This window comes from Rattus rattus, chromosome X, assembly GCF_011064425.1.
Source record: "Rattus rattus isolate New Zealand chromosome X, Rrattus_CSIRO_v1, whole genome shotgun sequence".
In the NCBI taxonomy this organism is placed as follows: Eukaryota; Metazoa; Chordata; class Mammalia; order Rodentia; family Muridae; genus Rattus; species Rattus rattus.
In genome coordinates, this window is record NC_046172.1 from 14,798,705 (window position 1) to 14,814,268 (window position 15,564).

The window sequence follows — 15,564 nt, forward strand, 5'->3', positions numbered from 1 at the left end:
TATTATATTTCTACTATTACGCTGTGGGCAAGATGCTCAGGATAAACAGTTTGTTCTAAAGACAAAAGCAAAACCAAGGTAGGCAATCTGCAAACAATGAAACCGAATGGAGCTGTGCTTTTCTCCAAATGCAACTGACACGCCCAGCACTTGGGTTGGATCCGCCCAGTCCTCATTAAATATGGCTGCAAGCCTGGCTACCCTATTGCGGTTGCGCATGCCGAAGCTCCTCCCAGCAGCAGCTTCTTGGCCGCGTTTTCCCCCCTGGCTGGGCGGAGGAGCCTGGAGAGGGCCCTCCGTGGCGCGCATGCGCAGACTCCGTCTTGGCAGAGCTAATACTCCAAGGCGCCTGTCACATGAGCCTCGCTCCCGCTCCGCTCCCCCTCCTCCCGGCTGGGCTGTGTGAATGAAGCTCCGCCGGCTACGTGGGGCGCTAGCTCTACTCGCCGTGTGGAACGCCAGAGCCGACTGAGCGCGCTGCCCACCGCCGGTGGACACGGGCTCCGCGGCGCTGGACCCCGGTGACAGGTAAAGGCAAACGGGCTTTCCTTCCCCAACAGGTCCTTCCCAGGTCGCCGGCCGCCGGCCCACCCGAGGAGCCCCCCGAGGAGCAGGGAAGAGCGCTCATCTGCCACCGCGGTCCCCGGAGCTGGCGTTCCCTGCCCGGCCGCCACCGAAGGAGGTGGACAGGCTGGTTCCTGCCAGAGCGGGGCGGCATCTCCTCGGCAGCCCAGCCCAGTTCTGGGATCAGGGTCCCCAGGCTGCCGATCGAAGTTTCCTTGCCAAGCGGCGCCAAGCCCGCCCAGCTTTGAAAGCTGGGAGCTTGGCTGCCGCGTCCGCTTCTCCAGAAGACAGGGCTGGGGCGGCGTTCGCTGGGGAAAGCAGCAGAGGCCAGGTTCTGCTTGCTCCTGCTTTGGACCTGCCACAGGTTTCCAGGGGTTCTTAGTGAAGTGCAGTCCAGACGGCCTGGGCGAAGAAGTTGATCTGCGTTTTCCCCCTTTGCCGCCCAATGCGCTTAGCTGCTGCTTCCAGACACTGGAGCCCCGCGTTCCAGCGCCTTTACTAGTAATGGAAAGAAAGCTTGAGCTTAACTTTGACGCGCTTTTTACCTTTAGGAACGTTTCAGAACGAATCAGTTGCCCGAAGTTGGACGTGTGTCCGTGTGATAACGTCAGTGGAAGCTGCACCGAGTAAATGAGGGGAAAGCCAGAAGGTGAAGCATTAAAAGCCAGGGAGATTCTGCTTTGCACATACTTCATAAATCTATTAGTAATTTCCCGGGTTGAATTTCAGAGCTGTTAAATTTCCCCTGTTCCACGACACACTGCACTGATCAGTACTTCTGTAAGAGTAAGCAAAATGGGGGGGGGGGCAAACTTAAAACTGTGCCATGTTTCAGATAACTCACTTTTTCCTGGGGGAATTCATCCTCAGAGTTTAAGTTTCTTAAGCACTCTTTTTCTTGGATTTCAGGAGCCTTTCCTCATCCAAAGCCAGATCTTTGTTGGAGTTTTGAGGACTGGTGCACACATGAACCTTTTTGTTCTTTAAAGAAAAAGAGGTCACTAAAGAGGGCCAACACTCTTCTCAAACTAGTATTAGCCTTGAGCGTTAGGGCTTTAGCTTTTCACTTCACAGTTGCACACATTGGTTCTGTAAAAATCAATAGAAATAGAAATTCGCCTCAGGCCAAAAAGGTGAGGGCCTTTCTGAAAAAAATGCAAATTAGCTTTTATGCTGTAAAATATTTAAAAACTTGTTTAAATGGACAAAGTGCTTAATGTATGAAACTTACACACCAAACTAAGGCCAGTAGTCACACCCGTTAGTTCTTTCCTTTGCTTTCTAACTCCTTTCATATAACTGGAAGCAGCATTAAGATTGAATTTAAAGATTCAAATTTTATCAGTATGGTTTCGACGCGTGTATGCATGTGCTTGTGGGTGGGGCGCGCAGTTTTCCGTAGTCAGTTCTTTCTTTCCATCTCTACTTGGAGTCCAGGGATTGAACTCAGGCTGGGACACCAAGTTCTTTTTAATGGAGATGCTTTCTCAACAGCTTTGAATTTGAAAATGTATTACCGGGAGTTAGCTAAGTTACTTTGATTGTATTAATATTAATATTCTAGTTTTATGTTCTTCTTTGTCCTTGACTCATTCCCTCACTATACAAACAATATAATATGTTCACTCTAGGAATTTTGCAAAGCGAGGAAAATACAAAATAAAGGGGAAAGGAAGACCCACCTCCCCATGGGTGTCATCAGTTCTTACTTTTTATTACACTCCCTTTTTTATATGTAAGATTTATTTTAACACTTTATTCACAGAGTCTGTTCTCTTTTCTACTGATGTCTTCATGTAACCCTGAATCTTTATGGGCAGAAGAAGAATTCATTCACCAGAGTGTGGAACTTAAGATACAAAGCACAACGGCTATCACAATTTATCTCAACCAACCCCTTACTCATCCCTTAATGAGTGTCCAGCCTCATTTACTGAAGTCCCAATGATTCATACAGAACCCTACAGCCGTGAATGACAGTGTTAACTGGTGATAGATCTGCACTCTCTCACCAGCAATACTGCTGTGAAGGGGTGAGGGGAACTTGACACTGTGTATGGCGTCTTTCAAAGAGAGGTTCAGAGGGGCTCAGGGTCTCATTTTCAAGAATTTGAAATTCTTTGTCTTCTTTGGCGATTTTCATTCTTCTGTTTTACATTTTCAGGTTTGGGGCCTTAGAATCTTGCAGAAAGCAGAACCACACAGTTGCATCTCCACTTATACCCTCCTTTAAGTCCCCCTCCAAAACTGGGGGGGGCCTCTGGAAAGCTCTGAGCCTGTGACCCAGCTTGGGAGAAGATAGGTACAAGATGGCCATGTGGCAGGGTAAGAAATTAACACTTATTCCTCTAACTGGTTTGTCCTCCTGCTGTCTTCCACCCCCACCCTACCCCCAGAGCTATGGCTGCCAGCCAGCTGTTTCTTTAATTTAACCCTTTCTTTACTAGGACAATGCACATTTATTTAAGAGAAGCTGTTGTTAGCTCGAATATTCATATGATTCTCAAGTGGATGTTAATGGCTAATCAGACAAATATTATACCAGGAGCATTGAAAAGAATTTCCTTGGGGTTGGGGGATTTAGCTCAGTGGTAGAGCACTTGCCTAGGAAGCACAAGACCCTGGGTTCGGTCCCCAGCTCTGAAAAAAAAAAAAGAAAAAAGAATTTCCTTCAATTAAACATGTATTCCTGGGGATTATATGGAAGGAGAGATACATTTTTCCCAATTTGTGGTTTTCATTTATTTCAAGCAAATTTGTATTATAAGATTCTTGAAAGTAGGGGGAGACACACTTAGTTGCCTCTCAAGCTTCCTCTTCTTAATGAAGACATCTTTTGGGTTTTGGCAGTTGAAAGGCTCATTGAATCTTATGTTTATATTTTGGTGGCAGGAGGAAGATACTGATTTTCATATTAGAACGTACCCAAGAGCCAAGCTCAACAATGTTTTCGGTGATAAATTATATCTCTTGTTGTGGATTCTATCTCATGCAAAGTTGTTATTTTTAGTGAGATTGGGCGTCAGTCTTCAGAATGTTCAGGATTTTTATTAGAATCTAATCTTATGATGACCACAGAAGAAATGTGGGTTTAAGAATTAATTGACAGAAACTACGGAACTATGTCTGTGACGCACAAAAGGTTCAGGACCACTTATACGAAGTAGAGTAAAAAAAAAAATAGCTTCAATGTCTGTGAATGTTCAGAAGCTGGAGTTGCCTGTGGGGTTAATGAGTCTTTTCAAAATATTCTCTTGAGTCCGTGATTTAAAACACGTACATACCCAAATGTTACACAGTTTTGATATACATGGATGGACAGTTTAAAGATGCTTTTTGAAATGGGATTTGGATTGTATGCTGGCTTTGATGGGCATTTATCATAAACAGTGAGAAGGCTCAGTGGGTAGAGGTGTTTGCTACCAAGACAGACATCTTGAGTTCTGTCCCCGAGGTCCATGTGGGATGGAAGGGCACAAATAGATCATAAATTGTTCTCTGGCCTCCTCATCTATGACATGTGGCGTGTGTGTGTGTGTGTGTGTGTGTGTGTGTGTGTGTGTGTGTGTGTATTCGTGCAGTTAAATCCTAAGAAATTCTTTTCATTCACCAAACAGAATAGAGACAGGAGTAAAGCGGAGAAGCTTGGCGGGTTCCTTATGATCTGGGAAAGACAGACTTATGAATAAACTGTGTCACATTAAGTATTACCACAGGGAGAGGTGTAAAATGAGATGCAAGCCTAGAGAAAAAGCATGGTGAACTTTGAGGTTTGAGCTGCTCTAAAAGTGCGTAGGAGTTGGCCATATGGATACGTGAGGGAATCGCGTTCTAGGCAGACAGCGTGGCACTGTTCAGGAACTTCAGCTTGCTTTGTTTGCCTGGTGTGAGATGAATCAAGGAAGGGAATTGGAGGCCAGAAAATAAAGGACCCTATATGTTCTAGGAAGGCTTTTTATACTCTATCCTGGAGACAAAGATTCTAAACAGGGAAGTAACTTAAGCAGATTTGGTTTCAGAAAGATTACTTTGGCCGCAGTGCGAGCTGAGGTGGTGTTGGAGACCGTAAAAGGCTGCACTCATTACTTTTCTGAAGTAGTGGTTAAGGGGACAGATAGCGAGGGTCTGGGAAGAGAAGCAAGGGCAGAGAGGTTGGAAAGAATGTGGTGAGCTCCTGCATGCTGTATGACGGGACTGAAGAACTGACCCTGGACTGACGGCCAGCTTGGGTATGGGAGCTAGAGGTGCCGTTCTCTGAGATGGGAAACATGAGAGGTGGCCAAAGGGGATGCTAGACGCCACTGTGCTAAACTTTTGACCTCCTTGGCTCCTTTTGATTCCTTTGGGCTGTCAGGTTGATATTTCAAAGGCATTTTTGAAAAAGGATCCAGCCTGGAGTGCTTTTGTTCCTGGTGATGCGCAGGAAGTTTGTCGTTTTCCTCTACAGTTGTGCTGATGGTTGTTAACGATGTCTTATTTGACTGTAAAATAGTGCCATGTTTAATGATTAATAATTATTCATAAATAAAATGCCATATTTTCTTAGCAACATACCTTATGACCTGAGGCTCTGCAATGTGCTCTGCTTAACTTTACATGGACGGAAACCTCATTTCGTTGATTGCTTGTTAAGAGGGAAGTGTTCTACAGAATTGAGCATTTAGGATCACTGTAGTTTATTGGCTGGTTTGGGGCAACTTTTAAGGGGGAAATGGTAGTTTTAAAGTCAGCCACATGAATCTGGATTGAAGTCCTGGCTCTATCACTCGTTAGCTGTGCGGCTTTGGACAGCTTGAGCCATCTGTGATTCATGGTTTCCACTGTAAAATGAGCATGAGAAAAGAACTCACTGTATACGCTTGTGAAGATGAACTGAGTTATATGTGAAGCACTTAATACTATATTAAAATCACGAGACACTTAGAATTTAATTTAGTGTGTAAAAGTCTTCATAATTTAGTAATGTAATAGCAATGACTACTATCACCTGCTATTACTATTGTTTTTTTTTTCTTTTTTCTTTTTTTCGGAGCTGGGGATCGAACCCAGGGCCTTGCACTTGCTAGGCAAGCGCTCTACCACTGAGCTAAATCCCCAACCCCATTATTGTTTTACCTTAGTTGTCTCTGGCCATATAATAGTCTGTTTGGCTCTAAAGGTAGAGGTTTACATCGGAAGAGATTCTTAGGAAACAAGTAACTCCATCATAGAGTCTAGCATGCCCAAGGTCAGCTAGGTATTGGTTGAATGAATGACAGGACTTGAATTCAGCCTAAGGATTCTTTATTCCATTGTTCTTTTCATGGGTTTATGGAAGAGGGAATGTGTGAGTCTGTCCTTAGTTCAAGGAAGCTTTTGCATTAATTTCTGGAGGCAATTAGTTGGGAAATTTTAAGAGTTAAAAACCTCAAATCCTCCTGGGTTGGTTTTTTTTTGGGGGGGGGGGTCATTGTTGACCAATTCTTCATTGAACACCTGATCAGAATTCATGTACCTCTTCAACATGGTCAGTGTTACTATTTTGAACTCACTCAATGGAATCCTCTAATACATAGTCTGGCTACTTTAAACAGAATATACAGAGGGTGCATTCATATTTCTGATAACTGAAACTCAGTATTAAAAACATCAGAGGGTTTGGGTCTAATGATTAAGAAAACACCAAAGAGGAGAATAGCTAGTTTGAAGTCATAAGGAGACTCCCGTTAGTTATATAACAAGTCTTTACTGAACTCAAGTAATATACTGGATAGTCTTCTGGCCCTACAGATGCAGAGTCTAGGAGAAAGCTACAGACTCTGCTCTCCTGGAATTTACCTAGGATAAAGGTAACATTCCGAATTAATAGTTTAGTTAACAAATGTGACAAAGCAATTTGGAAAAAAGTTTTATACACACACACACACACACACACACACACACACACACACACACACACACATATATATACATATAGAAGGATAAAAATAGTTTTTAATAATAAAGTAGGGAGGCTAAAAAAGTTCTCTGTTCTTTAAAACATATTTCTGCTCAGGTCTCACTCCCCCCATTGGAATTCAGTCCTAAGATCCCAGCATTTAAAGGATCCTTGTGAACAATTCTGATGTCTAATCTTGTTTGAGAACTTCTGCGCTAAGTAATTAAAAGTTAAATGAGAGTGAAATGATAAAAGAACTAAAAAATAAGGAATGACATAATCTCGAGGTAGATATTTATATGCATAATAGCAAAGGTAGATTTAATAAAGAAAAAGATTAATATCATTAGTTATGTAACAATTTAAAACTTCTGCACATACCACAAATAAAGTTAATGAGAAAATTAAGAAGAATTGCAATGAGGTTCATTGTATTTTACACAGGAAGAAGAAACATGTGACTATTTTACTAGAAAGGCATGCTATGGATGCGGGAAATATGTACAGAGAAACACGTAAAAGGAGAAATTCAAGTGCCAGTAAACACGAAAAGCCTCCTATCTCGGTACTTGAGAAAGAAAGGGGAATTAGAATAGCATGCAATTTTCTCCAGTATAATTTTGCAAAGATTAAAAAAGAATGGTAGAACTCAGAGTTGGTAAAAACTTGAGGAAGCAGCTGTTCTCACACATGTCTCCTGAGAATGTCAATGGAGAAATACTTTTAAAATGTCGACATTTTGAATGGGTACAGTTAATTTCTCTCTCTCTCTCCCTCTCCCCTTCCTCCCTCCCTCCCTCCCCCTCCCTCTGTCTCTTTCTTTCTTTCTCTCCAGGATTTCTTTCTGTGTAGCCTGGCCCTGGCTGTCCTAGAACTCTGTGGACCAGGCTGGGCTCAAACTCCTTAATCCTTCTGCCTCCACCTGGAGATTAGCTAACTTTTTTTTAGTTTATCCTAAAGAAAGAGTTAAGTATGGTGCTCCAAGGATATCTGAATCAAGATATTAACTGTAGCGTTTTCTGCGTTGTGAAAATTGGTAACATTTGTATTCTATTACAGTCATACAGTAGAATATTATTGTAGTTCCTAAAAGTGATAGTGCTCTACTTATTGACTTAGAAATTGATTTATGATATAGTGTTACATGGGGCGAAAAGATTTCAAATGATTAATAGTTAAAAGTCTGGCCCATTGTGTTTATTAGTATTTCTCAACTTCACACTCAGTAAAATATTAATGGATAAGATAGTAGCTAACATAGTAGTTCTCATCTCCTGTGCTCATTAGTATCATCATGGATTAAAAAACTTTAAATTGGTGCTAGAGCGATAACTCGGCATTTAAGAGCACAGGCTGCTCTTCCAGTGGACCTGGGTTTGATTCCCAGCAACCACATGGTGACTGACAGCCATCCTGACACTCTCTTCTGGTTTCTGAGGGCACTGCACAAATGTGGTACACAAATGAACATGCAGGCCAAATGACCAGGTACATAAAATAAAATGTCGTCAGGACAATTAAAGCTGATTCTCTCCAGGTGTTGTGTCATATGCCTTAAATCCTGGGATTAGAGGCAGAGACAAAGCCTGCCGGTCTACTCTAGTGACTTCCAGGCCAGTCAAGGCCACATTGTGAGACGATGTCTTAAAAAAAATCCGATTCTCTTGGAATGGGTGGAGATTAATTAGTATTTTTAAAGCCCCCCCCAGCCCCATGATTTCAATGTGCAATGAAATTCGAGTATCACTAAGTAGTGGTTGAGAGGGTTAAATAGGAAAAGTAACTGTTTCACATATGGGTTCAATGTATAATAACTATTATTGTTGGGGTTTTAAATTATTAATAGTGTGATCCCATTTTAATGTATATTTTCGTGTAAAGCCAGGCATAGTGGAACACTTCTATAATCTCAGCACTTTGGCGGCTAGGCAGGACGATTTCAAAGACAGCCTGAACTATGTAATTCCAGCTAGCCTAGGCTACGGTGTGAGGCACTATTTCAAAACAACAAAAGCAGACACAAATTATCTGCAAGGATACATAGAAAATTATTTAATAGGTGTAACTTATTAGTAGAATGTATGTTTAGCACTTGCAGCATCCTAGGATCTATCCCCAGCAGTGCAAACCAATATTCAATGAAAGATAGTGAGATGCATATGTTGGCAGTCTCAGCCCTCAGGAGGTCTAGGCAAGGACAGCACCTGGGCTACGGGGTAAAATCCTGTCTCAAACAGACAAACAAAAACCAAAATAAATTATACATGTACTTTATTACATGGATTACTTATTAATCAAAAAAACTTAATTTCTGATGGAGCGTACACACATATACACACGTTTTTACCTTAAGATATTCATAGTCCAACAACTAGATATAGTGCAATGCAAATAAATTATGATAGGTCTGTCTATATAGTATAGTATTTGGCCATAAAGAATGAAGACGAATTGGCCTGGTGGTGGGATTTCAGTACTTGGGTTGTTGAAGCAGGAGAAATATGAATTCTAGGCTATCCTAGGCTACAAAGCCAAACTTGTATAACAAAATCAAGACTAATGTGGTAAATCCTTATGAGAGAAATCCACACTGGGGAGAGAGTATGCTTTTAAGTGTTAGACTATGTTTATTTGTTTCACTTTTTTCACATATTAGCTTATTTTTCAAATTTTGTACAAGCCATGTGTATTGCTTTTAAAAGCAGCGAACAAGTGATTTGGAAAGGAGACAGAAAAGTCTGGGGATTTTCAAAGAATGCCTGTAACAAGTAGCACACAATTGGGTGTCTGCTTCACGTATGTGTCCCCTCATACGTCTGAATGAGAAAAGAGAAGAGAAATCTGGCCACCGAGTGTTTGGTTTAGAGCAGGCTTTTTGCTATTAATACTTTCACAAGGACTCTTAATTTTTGGCTGCCTCTACAATTGATTTTTAAAAATCCCTTGGGGGAGTGAAAGTGCAGACAAAGTGATTGTGCAAAGCAACACGGGACACAACAGCATCTGATGAAAACTATGTCACAGTGTGAAAAGAAAGCGGAGGGCGATTGTAACAGAATGCATAGTTGTAATGGCAAACATGTCTGTAGGCCTCAAATGTAAAGAAACGGGACGTGTAGACCTTGTAGGTTTTTCTTTTCTTTCTTCCCATCATAGTGCATTTGTAAATACTCACATGCTCTACTGATCTGGCTGACACATGGTAGGCCACGATGGAGTGTTACAAAGCGGGTCAGGAGTTGATTGCGGAGGTTTCTGTGAAATCTGGGTAGTCTGGCTTGCTAATTGGACCGTTATTGCCTAGAAAAACCCATCTGCTCCAGACTTGACAAGCATGGTAGCATTCTTTGAGTGAGAGTCAGGTTTTTATGGTGGTAGCAAAGAAGCAGCAGCCACTCCATTTCCCTCTCTGTCTGGCACAGTGAAGAACTGAGTTGTCAATTCAAAACTGACAATAAGTTATAAATATAATAAAAATAAGTAAACAAAGGCATTTTGTCTTGCTTTGTCACTTTTTGACACTTCCCCAGAGGGCTCCAAATAAATGGAGAATTGAATTTCGATGGCAAGGATTAAATCAGAAGTAAAGGAAAACACCTTTTCAGAAATGTTGTTACCATCTAACTGTTCTTTCCCAAGCACATGGCTGTGGAGGAAACCCAGGGCCTGGTAAGTTGTCTCATTTTGGGTCAAATGTAGGCTTAGAGGAGACAGTTGCTTGGCTTATGTCCTGGCTGTGCTACTGTTGGCTGTTAGCTTTGAGCAAGGTATTTACTCTCAAGTGCCTCACCTTCATCACCTGTAAAATGGGGGCAAAAAATAGCTAGTAATTAGTCTATCAGTATAACAATTGTTAAAGCGTGACTGGAAGGACTGAATGAGTTAATATACATTTATAGCTCTCTCACCATTGCCTGAATATTGTTTAGAAGTCACAAATGCTACTAATATGCGAAAGATATATATACACACATATTTATGATATTTGTTCCATATAACTGAAGATGTGATTGAGTTAACCGTAGAATTGTTAGAAGCTGTAGCATAAAAAATAAGGGTATTAAGGGGCATTAATAATCTAGAAAGTGATCTTATATACAATCCAATTCAAATGTTCTTGCAAAGGAAGAAGTTGAGATTTAGTGAGTCAGTCAGGGTCATACATCTGCCACAAGGTACCTACAGCCACGTCCCTGGGCTCCTAATAATGGCTTTTTGTCTATTTGCCTACTAATCCTTTTATAATTCTGTGTTGTTCTGCCTTTGAGCTCTGCTAGTGTGTGTGTGTGTGTGTGTGTGTGTGTGTGTGTGTGTGTGTGTGTGTGTGTTGGGATGGAATCTAGGCACTAGACATGCTATGCAAGCGCTCCAGCATCCCTGCACTACTGAGCTATAGATGTTTACATTTTTTTTTTTTTGGTGGTGGTGGTGTGTGTGGGGGGGTGGATTTTGTTAGTACGCTATCATTTTTGAGATAAGTTGTGGTTCTTAGGTTTTAGCCAGAATTATGATTCAGAACTTCCTGTTTCATATAATGTTGTTTCTGTCTGTCATGGCAGAGCAAGCAGGACTTGCAATGTTTCCCCGCTTTTGGAAAAAAAAAGCAAGTGGCAGATTCTATTTCCTTCCTTCTGTTCATAGCCCAGATATTTATAGACCTGTGGTAAGACTAAAGAACGTATTGAGTAGTTAATAGTGTGAGCTAATTATCGTTGTAATATCATATTTTGATGCTTTCCCAACAACAACAACAACAACAACAACAAATCTGTCTGGCTTTAAGTGGCACTTTGTTGTATTTATTTAGGATTTCTGTCTCGACTACTTCCATGAGAAGTAGAGCAACACAGAACTCACATCGCAGTGTAATCAGAAAAGTATTCCAAGGTAGGACTCTTACCAAGACAGAGCATTTAGGATAGGTACCATCCACTTAAAGATGGAATCTTCCTTAATGGGTATAGTTGCTTGGCCCTTCTGTCAGAGTGTCATGGTAATGGATAACGATTAGGTATGCTAAGGTGTTTTTTTTTTTCCCCCGGGCTGGGGACAAACCCAGGACCTTTTGCGCTTCCTAGGCAAAAGCGCCTACCACTGAGCCAAATCCCAACCCTGTGTTTTCTTAAAACAGGAAACGGCCAGTGTTATTCCCTCTTGTCATTCATTACGTTCTAAACAGTGATGCTGATAGACAAGTACAGTCACTCGGAAACCTTATTCTCTGGCACACTAGCAAAATCTCTCCATTACGTCATTCCATGCTATAAGTATACAGGCATATTAAGTTCTTACATATTCAAAACCTGTCTCCTTCTCTAGTGCCATTATAACAAATCACGGGTGAATGGGAAATATACTGAGTCACACTATGTAGCATGCATTTCTAGTGTTAGAGATAATTACGGGTGCGGTTGCCAGGGGCTTTAGCAGGTTTTTTTTCTCATCTAGTCTGAATCCACTAAATCTTTGGATCTAAAACAATCCCTCATTTAAGAGCTGGATTAGTACGGAGGAGTCGGCCTCTCTCATTAGCATTTGGGTAGAGGCAGGGCAAATCACAGCAGGGTGTACCTGTCTCAGTTGACAACAGTTGGTTTGTAAACTGTTAAGAGAATTGTTAATGTAAGCAAATGGTCTGTGGTTTGCTATTATTGCGCTAAATATCTGGTTCCCCATTTCTGCTTCGGGAATTTCAGACCTGAGAGATGACATAAAAGGAGCCCCCCCTCTGTGCACAGTTGGGGGCAGTATAAATAGTTAGACTCCATTGGCTGGGAAGTCATTCTGAAAATGTAAACTGTGAGTACCTTTTGGCTCAGTGAATCTGTTTTAAAGAGGAACTGCAGGGACATCACTTATTTTTTGCAGGGATGTTGGTCACCTCATTATTGCCAGGTATATTAATTGTGGTATATATGCACTATGCGAAGCTGTTCATTTAATTAAAAGAGGTGAAGTATATCTATATATAGTGATGGAGAGTGATAACCAAGAGAGAGGGCTTCGAGTAGTCCAGGCTGACCTTGAATTCATTGTGTAATTTTCTTTAATCTTCCTACTTCAGCTTCCCAAGTGCAAGGATTGCAGGTGTACAACACCATGCCTGGCTTATGATAGATTTTAAGTGGGGAAAAAGATGAAGAAGACTGCGAATTGTAGGATCACATTTAGACACCTGAGATAGGGATTTCTAAGTCCCCTTTCCATTCCTTCCACTTCCTTCTTCCCTTCTTTTCTGTTGGGAATGGAACCCAGAGCCTGGCACATGCTAGATAAGCACTCTACTACTGAGCTGGGCACACTGCCAATCTTCTTAGCAGGTACATATGTGTATATACATGTGCTTAGGAAATCTTTACATTCTAAACAGTGATGCTGATAGGCAATTACGATCACTCGGAAACCTTATTCTCCGGCACACTAGCAGAAGCAACAATTTCAAGTTCCCTTGGTGATTAAAGGCGACAGGGTTAGGGGCTTTCAATCTTCTCTTGGTGTCTATTTACTACTTGATTTAACAACACTCATATCTGCTATATCTTTAAATAACAAAGTTTACATGAAAATTATGCCTGAAGCTGGTAAATCGCTTGAGCTGGGAGGTTACTTTGAAGAGCAGGAAGCTAAGTTCAAAAACTAATGGCCTCTAGAAAAGCCACCAAGGATGATGGCTGGAGTTAGGGGAGATGTTTATTAACTATTAGTGCTTAGAAAAAAAGTAAGAATAAATTGTTGAAATTATGTTTTTATTAGCATTTAAAAATGAAATAATTGTAATTACATCATTACTTTGATATCTGGGTGTTTTAATATGTAACTAGCAGAGTAAATGTATTCGGATCAAAGTTAAGCGTTGAATGTGTCAATGTCTGGAGTAGTAGCTGCCATTCTTGTTTAACTTGTTTGAATATTGTTCATGGACTTTCAGTTAAAATTTCTTGAACCTGAGATGGAGTGTAAGTATAAACTTATGCTTGAAGTAGAGAATATGTAAGTAGCCTAATATTTACCTTGTAAGATTTTGTTTAAGTCTTCAAATCTTTCAGGGAGCCCATATGCCTCAAAAAGAAGACTGGCCTCTGATAAAAGAAGTCAAAGGGATGTCTGTCTGAATGTCCCTTTGATTTGACTAGTCCTTTGCTGAGTTATGGGTACTCAGAGGCAGGAATGGTTATCTTGTGCTAACTGACCCTAATTCTCTTTGTAACACTAATCAAGAGATGAACGATGAGAAAGAAACTTTGATGGATTCAGAAGGAGGGCATGCTTTACTCCAGTAATTGCCGAAGCTCTGTAAGAGGCAGATGTTAGAAACCCCAGTGATAAGCTTAACAGATATTGAAAAAGACAAAAGTCACTTACGGCTGTAGGTGAGACTAGAAAGCCCATAAACCGAGTGCAACTTTTGCTAGGTATGGTGGTATATCTTGTAATCCTAGTACTTGGGAGATAGGAGCATGAGTTCAAGGTTATGCTTAGCTATATAGCAAATTCAAGACAAGCCTGCATTTCCTGAGAGCCTGTCTCAAAATACCAATAAAACAACTGTGTAACTTATGAGGATTTTCTAGGGGAATAAATAAGAGGACTTGAAGAGCTTTCTAGAAGTGGGTTGGGGTTGAACTTGAACCTGCACCTAGAGGTTTTGCACTGTGAACAAAGGAAGTTCTCACCTTTCCCAGTGATTGCAGAAGCTTTTGGCCCCAGTTCAGACCAGGTCTGAAGGAGGAGAAGTTTGGGGAAGAAAACAGACATCTTAGAAGGATTCAAGAGCAATTCTGAGCTCTACGTGGGCTGAATTTATGTGGGTTTGAAACCTGTACTCAGCTGTCCTGGGTAATGGGCTTTGCTTAGATTTCTTATTCAACAGCAAAGTATTTTGATTGTGGATTATCTTTAATCTTCACAAGAACTATTTAAGGGTCAGGAAGTAGGGCATAGAGGGGTTACATTTTATTCTGAAATTGAAACTGGTGGAGCATGGATCCATGGTTACCTCATTATGGAACCTGTGCTCTTGGTTACTTTTTATTCCTAAGAGTGCAGTGCCAAAAATCCTGTTTCCACTGCTTCCCCCACAAAAAGGATGAGGGCCAGTTATGACAGACATAAACTTCTATTGGAGTCTGGTTGTGGTGGTCTTGTAGTTTTGGTTGTTAGCCCAGCCTTTAACACCTGAAGCCCATCTCTCCAGACCATCTTGTGGTCTTAATAGCAAATGAAAGGAGGAAGGCAGGTGTGTAAGAAAGGCTACAGTAACTTACAGGGTCTGTGAATAACTGGACTATACTCCTGTGGCAAAATTTTTTATTCTTTCTGAGTTTAAGTAATCTCGTGAGTACTTGTCAGACATTAGTATACAGCATATGTAAGAGTAGGAAGATTCAGGGGGTTGGGGATTTAGCTCAGTGGTAGAGCGCTTGCCTAGGAAGCGCAAGGCCCTGGGTTCGGTCCCCAGCTCCGAAAAAAAGAACAAAAAAAAAAAAAAAAAAAGAGTAGGAAGATTCAGAAGCAGACAATGCCTTCCCTGAAAATGCTACTCTGAGGAAGTTCAAACACCTGCTCAAAGAACCATAATAAAATTAGTTTGAGAGATGCATCCCAGGAACATTTTGGAATACTGATTTTTGGGGGATTTGGAATGTCCACCAAAGGCCCATATGTTAAAGGCTTGAGTCTCAGCCTGTGGTACTATAGGAAGGTGGTAGAACACTTAGGAGGTAGGTCTAATGGGGGTTACATAATTTCAAGATATGTCCTTGAAGGGAATTTTGAATGCTTTGCCTCTTTTATTTTTTCTCTTACATTTTCTTGGAGAAAGCTTTCATGGAGGAGCCTCCTCTGTCACATTCTTCTGCCACGTGTGTACTGTGCCACCACAGGCTTAAATATGGTGGGCCAACAATACATTGGCTAAAACCTACAGAGAGTATGAACCAGAGTAAAGTGTAAGTCCATTCTTCTCAGGTATTTGTTCCAGTAATGGATAGGTAACTAACCCGGATGCCATAGGAGTTTGCCAGTTGTGCAGAGGTAGGATTTGAAGCCTACTGTGTAACCTTTCTTTTGTGGTCACTAAATAG

General features: G+C 41.3%; 1 protein-coding gene across 1 annotated transcript in view; it reads left to right on the top strand.

The window, feature by feature from the left end:
• The first annotated feature begins 319 nt into the window (after positions 1–319).
• The window catches only part of Clcn5 (chloride voltage-gated channel 5), a 151,876-nt gene continuing 136,631 nt past the window's right edge, over positions 320–15,564 (top strand). The window contains 2 exon segments of the mRNA XM_032889868.1: positions 320–528; positions 2,729–2,889. Coding sequence (XP_032745759.1) covers positions 2,874–2,889 — 16 coding nt within the window. The 5' untranslated portion in view covers positions 320–528; positions 2,729–2,873.